Source organism: Parus major, chromosome Z (genome assembly GCF_001522545.3).
Source record: "Parus major isolate Abel chromosome Z, Parus_major1.1, whole genome shotgun sequence".
NCBI classification, from domain to species: domain Eukaryota; kingdom Metazoa; phylum Chordata; class Aves; order Passeriformes; family Paridae; genus Parus; species Parus major.
In genome coordinates this window covers 10,731,216-10,740,347 of record NC_031799.1, presented here as the reverse complement: position 1 = coordinate 10,740,347, position 9,132 = coordinate 10,731,216, and the positions used below count along the sequence as shown (strand labels likewise).

At 42.4% G+C, this 9,132-nt stretch overlaps 1 protein-coding gene and 1 long non-coding RNA gene across 3 annotated transcripts in view; one reads left to right on the top strand and one right to left on the bottom strand.

Annotated features, from left to right (window-relative positions):
- The window catches only part of IL7R (interleukin 7 receptor), an 18,298-nt gene extending 14,504 nt beyond the window's left edge, over positions 1-3,794 (bottom strand). Inside the window, exons 1-2 of one of the 2 annotated variants that reach the window (XM_033520594.1) lie at positions 3,652-3,707; positions 2,740-2,871 (exon numbers count right to left, since the gene is read on the bottom strand). In XM_033520594.1, the coding sequence (XP_033376485.1) occupies positions 2,740-2,794 (55 nt within the window). In that variant the 5' untranslated portion in view covers positions 2,795-2,871; positions 3,652-3,707. Of the gene's footprint in view, positions 1-2,739; positions 2,872-3,651 lie in introns of both variants that reach the window. The other variant, XM_015653346.3, reaches the window with a different exon arrangement.
- Positions 3,795-4,623: 829 nt separating this feature from the next.
- LOC117243714 lies at positions 4,624-8,849 on the top strand. Its single transcript, XR_004495547.1, has 2 exons — positions 4,624-6,797; positions 6,914-8,849. It is a non-coding gene; the product is annotated as an uncharacterized LOC117243714 (long non-coding RNA).
- The last annotated feature ends 283 nt before the right edge of the window (positions 8,850-9,132 follow it).

Here is a 9,132-nt window from a genome sequence, read left to right as displayed (position 1 = left end):
CACAGACACACACACACAGACACAGACACACAGACACAGACACACAGACACAGGCACAGACACAGACACACAGACACAGACACACAGACACAGACACAGACACAGGCACAGACACAGGCACAGACACACAGACACAGACACAGACACACAGACACAGACACAGACACAGACACAGACACAGACACACAGACACAGACACAGACACACAGACACAGACACACAGACACAGACACACAGACACAGACACAGGCACAGACACAGACACAGACACACAGACACAGACACACACACAGACACACAGACAGACACACAGACAGACACACACACACACAGACACACACACACACACAGATGCACAGACATACACAGGCACAGACAAAGACACAGAGAGATGCAGAAAAAGCAGATCCTGTACAAAGCTGCTGTATTTAACCATTACATTCAAGACAGAGACACAGAGATCAGCTCAACTCTGGAGCAAGTCCTGCAGCAGTTTCACAGAGGTGACAGTCTTGTTCAGTGCAGCCCTGTGCCATCAGCTCATACATCCTTATACAAATATATGTACCACATGCAGTTGCCTATTTGTGGGTAAAAGTGTGTACATAAAAATATGTGTATTCAAAATCTGGGGGATACCAAGTAAGCTGAAATGAATCTGTTTACAATGCAAAAAAACCCACCATATTTTATACAGGTATATACACCCAAAGCTGACATGCACAGATATGTCATGTTCTAAGCCTCTCTTAAGATTTTACTTGCAACTGCAAGAAGACTTGCTTTATACTCAAGGCAATATTAAAACTTCAAGTTTAGAATGACTGATCTGCTTTTCTATATGACTACTTGGTTATCTCTGTACAAGAAAACTATATACACCAGATTTTGCCTCAACTTAAAAACCTGACAATCATCCTATTAATAAAATGGCTTATAAAAAAAAAATTCAACAATTCACTTCTGATTTGCTGAAAAGTAACAGAAATTTGGATTAATTCTCTACCAGTTTGGTTGCGAAATGAAAAGAAGAAAAGATTGAGTCTTGCAGCTCAAACAGCCATTCAAGGTTTAACCAGTGCAGTGCAGCTTTGGTGCCACACTGGAAGGAAAGCTGACTTTACCACTTAGACACTCAATTTTTATATTGTGATTATATGGTTCCTTATTCATGGAGACAACATAATAACAATAGAATACATTATAATTAAACCTCAGGAACAGTGTTAAGTAAGCAACTTGAAATGCTATTTCTGCTATGGTTTTTCCATGGGCTGACTAATTTTTTTGTCTGACATAAGTATGCACGTAGTCTCAGCCTCACTTCTGCCCTAAACCTCAGAACCACCACACACAAATGTGTTTGCTATGTGAATGGTTTTGATGAGTCTGACATGACTCATGCTGCTAAGGACTCTTCACTCAATAAAACATTTATAAGACTATTGTAATGTTTGCCTTGAGAAGCCCAGACCAGGCAGCGGCATGAACCTTACTCTGCTGAAATCAAGGCAGGGCTTAGTAAGGAGCAATTCTAAACTGGAATAAAAACTGCTCTTATGGCACGTAAAACAGTCATGGCATGTACTTCACAGAAGTGGTTCTCTCTTGGGTTTGGATAGCATCCAGCAGGATGGTTCAAACCACAGCAGAAATCTCAGGAGCCTTTAGGAAGAGAAGGATGTTAGCAGAGGGTAAGGACATGCCTCATATGCTCTAGAGCCACCAGGACCAACAGCAGGACTGACTAAGGACACAGCTAAGCACTGACTCTCCATGGACAGAGTAATGTGAGACCTCTAGCACTGATGTGGTTCAGGCAGAACCTGTTTAGTCACAAGAGATTAGATGTGGGTTGGACAAACCCTACAAGAATGGGTAAGAGGACCACTGAAGGTGCCCTGCCCATGAGCCTCCCATGCCACCGGTACCCTCCCTTGCCTGCCCCTCCTTAGCTCTGCCTGTAGCTCTCTGAGGCCTTTTGGGGATCTCCACCACTTCTTCCTGGCTGGGGGACAGCAGCTGTGAGGCAGTCTGATGTTCAGAAGAAAAGAGGAGATGGAGGCAAGTGCTGCAATTAGCTCTTCCCTCCTCTGCCCATAAGAGCAACCTCATGCCTGAGTTGGCTACTGGCACTTTGTAAGGAGGCAGGACAAGTCAGAGGGGTGAGGAGTGAGAGTCAAGTACCTGTCATAGGTGATTTTGCCCTGGATTGCCTAGTTTGTTGGCCAAACACAGGAGATTTATAAAGAGGTCATAAAAGCTGCTAATTGCCCAGTGGGGATTTTCTGAAAATTTCTTCAGTTATAAGGAAATAATGATTTACTTGTGTTAGTGACAAAACAAGCAAAGGTCTGATCATACTTGATTTTGGGAAGCCCTGAAGATTTCAGTGACAGCAACAATAAATCACTAGCATTGAACCTTCATCACCATAGTTACTTTCCAGAGCTGTCTCTAAACAGTTGCCAGTTGTATGAATAAATGGCAAATAAAAACCCCAGGGTGGTTAGATGCAGTTCTGAGCCAATCCCTGTTTTCTTTTAATGAAAACACCTTGCATGCATATCCTGTCCATGTACATACGTATGTATGTACAACTGTCTAGATACATGTGTTAAAACACATAACACCCAGGGAAAAATGAGATTCCCTAACAGAGGTAGCATAAGAATACAACCATTCTTATCTTAAAAACTGAAAACTCCTTTGTTCCCAAACAATGAATCTCTAACCTACCAGTAACTGAGTGATAGCCCATGTCCTTCAGGCATAGCTCACAAATGCTTGTCATTGCTGTTTGTTTGGAAGCAGACAAATAAGAGTTTAGCAGATCTGGGACTGGATCTCTAAATCAAATTTTTCATCTCTCTGTTAAGAAAAGGAATAGCAGCCTGAGACAGTGGTTTTATTTCTCCTTATTATGTTTTTATATTCTGTTTAATGTTTTTGATCTTGATACTGCTGAATAATTTTCACTTCTCTAAATGAGATCTACAAATAGATCTAAGGTCTACAAGATCTAAAGTCCACAATAAAGCTGATTTGAAAATGTTGTTAATTTATAATTATTTGCTGAGTAAGGGATGAATGCTGTTAGTGCTGTGCTGTGAGAACCCCCTGGCTGAGTTGCTGCATCAAGAGAGACTGGGATTTTTTCCCAGATAGCTGGAACTGCCTAAAGAAAACATAGACGTTTGGCTTTTGAAGTGGAAAGGTTTGGGCCAAGTTTGAGTTACATCAAAACATTTTATTTGGAGGAGACCGGCAAGAGCAAAAGAAGCCCTCACCCCTCTCTAATGGCAGCTCAGAGAGACCATGGGCTGCAGAAAGGTGAAGTTATCCCTGTTCCCAGGCAGAAGCCCCTACACAAACACTAGCTACAACAAGGATTGACAGGTCTGGCACTGCATGCCCTGGGCATACTGTTATGGTCTCCCTTATTCCATGTGAATTTGAATGTTAAAAGGACAGAAGATTTGGGGGTTAAATTAAATAGTTATCCCTCAGCTCCACCTTGGGCACTGGCACTAAAGAGAGATTGGAAGTTAAAACACAAACACATTTAATCACACGATTGCATTCTGGAGCTCTTAACTGAGGTTTTCCAAGATCATACGTGAGTGGAAAGATGAAGATGAAATGACTCACCGTCACCGTCTGCTGAGGTGCAACCACTTTCCCCAAAAGTGGTGTGAAGGAACATGGCGAAAATGCTCAGTACAGTACTGGGCTGTGTCATCCTGAGCACGCTGCATGCGTGCAGTGGGGCTGAGTGCGAAACCGCTCCTTTATAGGAGCCCCAGCAGCCCTGAGCCCGCCAGCGAGGGGAAATGTAAACATGCCTACGCACAGCGGGGCTGGTGGCAGCGGGCAGGAAGCCAAAGCAAAGATAACTGCTGAGCTTTTACTGTGAGACAGCTTCCTGCTTCTGGACTGAGCACCTTCTGGATCAGGCCCGCCAACTCATTTGGACAAACCTGGTAAAGACCAGTGGGAAAGGGAGCACACTTCATGAAAAGTGCTCCTGACTCAGCTGGGATGATTTGTGCTGCTGGTGCTAAGAGCATGGTTTAGTTTTGGCATCCACGTTGTTCCCAAGAGAGGTGCACAAGTCCAAGGGATAAAAATCTTCCAGGTATGAAACATTAGGTACGATTGCTTTTGTTTCTTCTTTACCAGGATCAAAAGCAGCACTGCCAGCAGGTGATTCTTTACTCCTGTGTGATTCTTTACTCTTGTGAGACCCTAGCTGGAGCACTCCATTCAGCCCCAACATAAGAAGAACACAGGTATGTTGAATCAAGTCCAGAGGAAGCCAGTAAGATAAGGAGAAGGCTGGAATGCACCTCCTGCACAGACAGGCTGGGAGAGTTGGAGTTGTTCATCCTACAGAAGAGAAAGCTCTGAGATTTTATCACAGTCTTTCAGTAAGTAAAGGATGCTTATAAGAAAGATGGGGAGAAATTATTTACCATGGCCCGTAGTGACAGGACAAGGGGCAATGTTTTTAAAATAAAACAGGGCAGATATAGATTGGGCATACAGAAGAAATTCTTCTGAGGGTTGTGAGGCTCTGGCACAGGCTGCTCAGAGAAGCTGTATCTGCCCCATCACTGGAAGTGTTCAAGGCCAGCTTTGAGTAATGTGGTCTAGTGGAAGGTGTCTCTGTACATGGCAGGGGGGTTGGAACAAGGAAATTTCAAAGCTCCCTTTCAACCCCGAACCTTCTGTGATTCTATGAAGTCTACATAAGATAATACTTACCCAAGAAAACCTGTGATTTGAAAGACTAATCCTGCAAAACCTGGCTCCTGAGAGCAATGTGGCACATCTCACATTTTTTTCAGGTTTTGGACAAAGCAAAGGTGGAAAGTGAAAGATAAAGAGGTGTTATATATTTCCTTTGCACCCTTTCTGTGGCTGAACACACCGACGCACACTGAAGCATAAAGTAGGGCTGGGCACAGGGCTGACTGATGTGGCTAACTACAGGTGAGCTGAGGGCCTGAAACAGAGGAGCAAGCTCTGGCACAACCCTGGCTGCACCGAAAAAAGCTTCAAGTTGGAGGTGTAAAGGAAGCTGAGGGCAAAGCAAACAGAAAAATAATGACAGTATAATAAGGAGGCTTAGTATGGAAGCCACATCAGTATTTTTGTTTGCAAGGAAATAATTGAAAATGCTCACCAAAGTGGAGAAAACTCAGGTCTCATAGCTAGAAAAGTTTCCTTCTTTCCAGGACATCAGAGACTGTTCTGCAGTGTCTCTTGCTGCTATAGACAAGGGGCACTAGGTAGCCAAGGCACTCTTTCTGGACTTCCCCGCCCAGTTTTAATAGGAAGAAATGGTCCCCTTTCCACAAGAGTTCAGGGAGGCTGACTGGAAGATCTCCAGAATCTGTATCAAGTCCTGCCTTATGGAGCCTCCCTGGGGCTCCCCACCCAAGCACTCCCTGCAGGTGCACTAAGCCCAGGCAGGTAGAGAAGAGTGGGTCTCTTTGGCCAGACATGGGCATTTACCGCGTGTATTGCTGTGTCAGGACTCTCCTTGTGTCATTTCTGTCTGGCCAGGGAAGAGCACAATTTACCTTGTCCTAACATAGACATTAAAAAGATGAAATCTAAACCCCTAAAATGCACTTTTTTTCCTCCACTGAAGAGAGTGCCCAGGGTGAGGCAGGCTAGATGTCTTCTCAGCAGATTCATATCTCCTGCTCACCAACAGGAGAGGGACCTGTCTGGCCAGCCACACAAAGCAGGAGCTGGACATGGTGAAGGGCCATGGAGCCACTGGAGGTGGCACCACCATGGGCTGACTGACTCTCACTTGAAAGCTTGATTCCTTTTACAGAACTCTTTGTGCCATGGCTAAATTCACAGGGTATCCCTTCAAGAAATTCCCTCTCTCTGAGTCAGCTCGAGAACTTTAGCAGTCACTTCTACTCATCTCTCATGCTCAAGTTTTCTGTGCTTGACCAAAGTGCATTGCAGCCAAACTTGAATTAGTGAGATTTTGAGTCCTGGTGATTTCTCACAACTAAGGCTTACCCCTTGCTTGCTTTAGAAAAGACTAGTTGAGAATTTCAACTCTTTTCTTAATAATCTTCCTTGTCATTTTATTCTAAAATCCCTCAATGTAATTTCTACTTCATTTTCAGTTGGAAATTTCATTAAAGAAAGGCTCTCCTGTGTAAATTGGTCACTATCCAGAAATGACACCTTCTCACTTTAAATTTTTCTTGTTTATAATTGAGTGGGCTATCGCTTTGATCTTTTTTTTTTTTCTTTTTTCCTGTTTCAGTTGGAGCAAACTAAAAGAAAAAGTCTCTTCAGACATAATATTTTTGTTGAACATGAATAATCTTATTATCAGAGCTGTGCTGCTCAGGGGATTTCCATGTTGTCATGGCTGCATTTTGTCTGGGTGGGGAAATGAGGGACCACAATGAAAAGAAAAAAACTAGTATCGAGAATACCCTGAGCAAAAGTACATTTTGTTTTACTTCTGCACCTCTGCTTCAGAAGCTGTTTCATTTCTAGGAGATATTTGAGTCTATCCGTCTCACCTTGTTGCCTTACTCTGATGTCTGGGACGTAGGAAATTAAATCTGTGAGTCTAAATCATAGAACAGCTGAAGGGTTAGTACTCAGAAGAGGCTAAAAGAAAGATGGATTACTTTTCACTCGCAATAAATTTTCACTGCTTCTGTCTCCTCATTGCAGATTCCACAAAAAACCCCAACAAACCACCATCAACTAAACCAACCCACAACAAAAACCCCTTCTGGTTTAAACAGGTAACTTTAGAAGGTCCACCAAAATGTACCTGTGCTTTATTGATGTGCCAGCTCCCTTTGGGTCCCAACACTGTTTTGGAGCTTCTGAGTCATTGCATGGCCTCTTACGTTTTTAGCCATTAACGAAGTCCAGGTTGCAACCTCCGTGACTGTGAAAAGGAAGTTTTTCAGTGCCCTGTGGTGCACAAGTGTGGGCTGTCCATACAGTGTATCAGCTCCTAAGCACTTTCTGCTGCCCTACATATCCTCCAGTGCTTCCTTGGATTATCACTTTTGTTGCAGCTGTTGACTAACCAGGCAAGTCATCCACAAGTTAGCATCCATCTTTGCTTCTTATACTGTTTGTTGACTCATGTTTGCTTTTTTTTTCTCCTTAGGTCACAGAAGTATTTTTTGATTCTGCTTTGGCTCCAAAAATTGCAGAAAGTTTCTGCACACGTGCTAAATTCAAATCTGCTGTCAGTATGCATTTAGAAAGATGAAGTGAATAAATCTCTTCCTTCTAACAACAGTACTTTTCAAAGGCTTCACTTCAGGGAATTCCCAGAACCTCTGTGAGAGAGGAGTGGAGTGGATCCTCCAGACACATCTCAGGGTGCAGCACTAGAGACAGGACATGTGTAGACTTATGGAAGTGTTTGAAACCCTTGTGTTTGAGGAGCTCAGTGGATACCCATGGGTACCCATGGTCCATCTTGGGACTGGGTGTGGGAGGAGCTTTTTTCAAGTTGGTCATAGCTGGCAGGAGCTGCTGGGATTCTTGGCCCTTTTAAAGGCACGGGGGTTCCTCCGCTCCCTGGGCTGTCAATAAATTATCTCATTATATTACAGAGTCTCATTAGAACTTGTATTATGTAAATGCTCAAACAGACTTCATACTTTGACTTTTATTTTTTTAACTAGATATGCCAGGAACCCTCTGCAGCCAACTTCAGATGTGAAGAGGAGGATTTCTACTTTAAAAAAAAAAAAAGTCTAAAATTTTCTCTTTTTTTTGTTGCTTCCTGACATTTTTTTGTCCTTACCTGCTTCATAAACCTCTTTGCATCTCTGCCTTCTCCCTGGCAGAGCCATCTCTCAACAGTTCCTCAGCTGAAGGTCTGCGGGTTAGTCTTGGGCTGTTTTAAGAAATGTTCTGCTTGTCCAAGAGCAGGAGCATGTGGGAGCCAGTCTTGCTTAAGGGAAAATAGCCATGAACATGAAGCCTTGAGTGAAGAAAAGAACCCTGAGATTAATGGATTTACTCTGCAAGAAATTGTGTTTCACTTATCACCAAAGTATTTTGGTCTGCATAGTGTGAGAGCAATGCTGGGTGGAAGATACACAGTTTGTCACCATATGTCCTGAAAAATGGACCCTTGTGTGACAAAGAGAAGAAAATTTTGAAAATTTTTCTGAACTGTCTTTGTCTTTGAGGTTTTGCCACTTAAAATGGCTTTGAACTTCCCCAGGGTTCATAAATTGGCACCATAATAACAAGGAGGACTGTTATACTCAGGGAAAAATACAGATAAGCTGGAAAAAACATTGCTGGCTGAAGTGTAAAGCAGGAGGAACTGATGTGTACTTTGGTCAGGCAATATTCAAATATTCTGAGATCAGACTAAAAAACAACAAGAAAGACGGAAAAAAGTGAACTTTTTTCTCCCCTCCTTACGTAACAGATACAGCACCAGCAGAAACAAGAACAGTCATATTAATAGGTCTGTACTTCTTCTATTTGTTTGCTAGTTTCTAAGTCTTCAGGGTGCCCAGGATATTATTTTCAACTGTCCTCTACAATAACTAGAGTTAAACCATAAAGACATGAAAGCTTAAATTGTTTTCATGTTATTTGTTTTAGGTCTAAAAGAGCATCTGCAAGATGTATTACTCACTTTTGAGATCTGGTAGGAAAGCACCTGTACTTGCTCAAATACATGTTTCAGACACAATGTTGGGCCAAAACCCTGTCATTTTGGTAACAATGGGGAATTTTGAAAATGCATTTTAATTCAGTAAAATGCTTCATTCTGACCCATGCAACTTTTAAATTAAAGTTTTAAATTTTAATTATTTTTAATTAACTTGATTTTAGAATTGCCTTTAGTTTCAAAATGTGAATTACTAAAAATTGATTTGGTTTCATCTGAATACTTTCTTTAAAAATCTGTCCACACCAGATGTGGTTTCTTTTGGATATTTAATATCTCACCATAGCCTTCCTGCATGCAGACCCCATTCCAGAAATAAATGCCAAGGGAATGTAGGAGGCATAATTCCAATATATGACTAGTACATGACTCAGAGCTGAACTCTTTTGTAAGCTTCAGATGAAAAACAGGCATAGACCTCA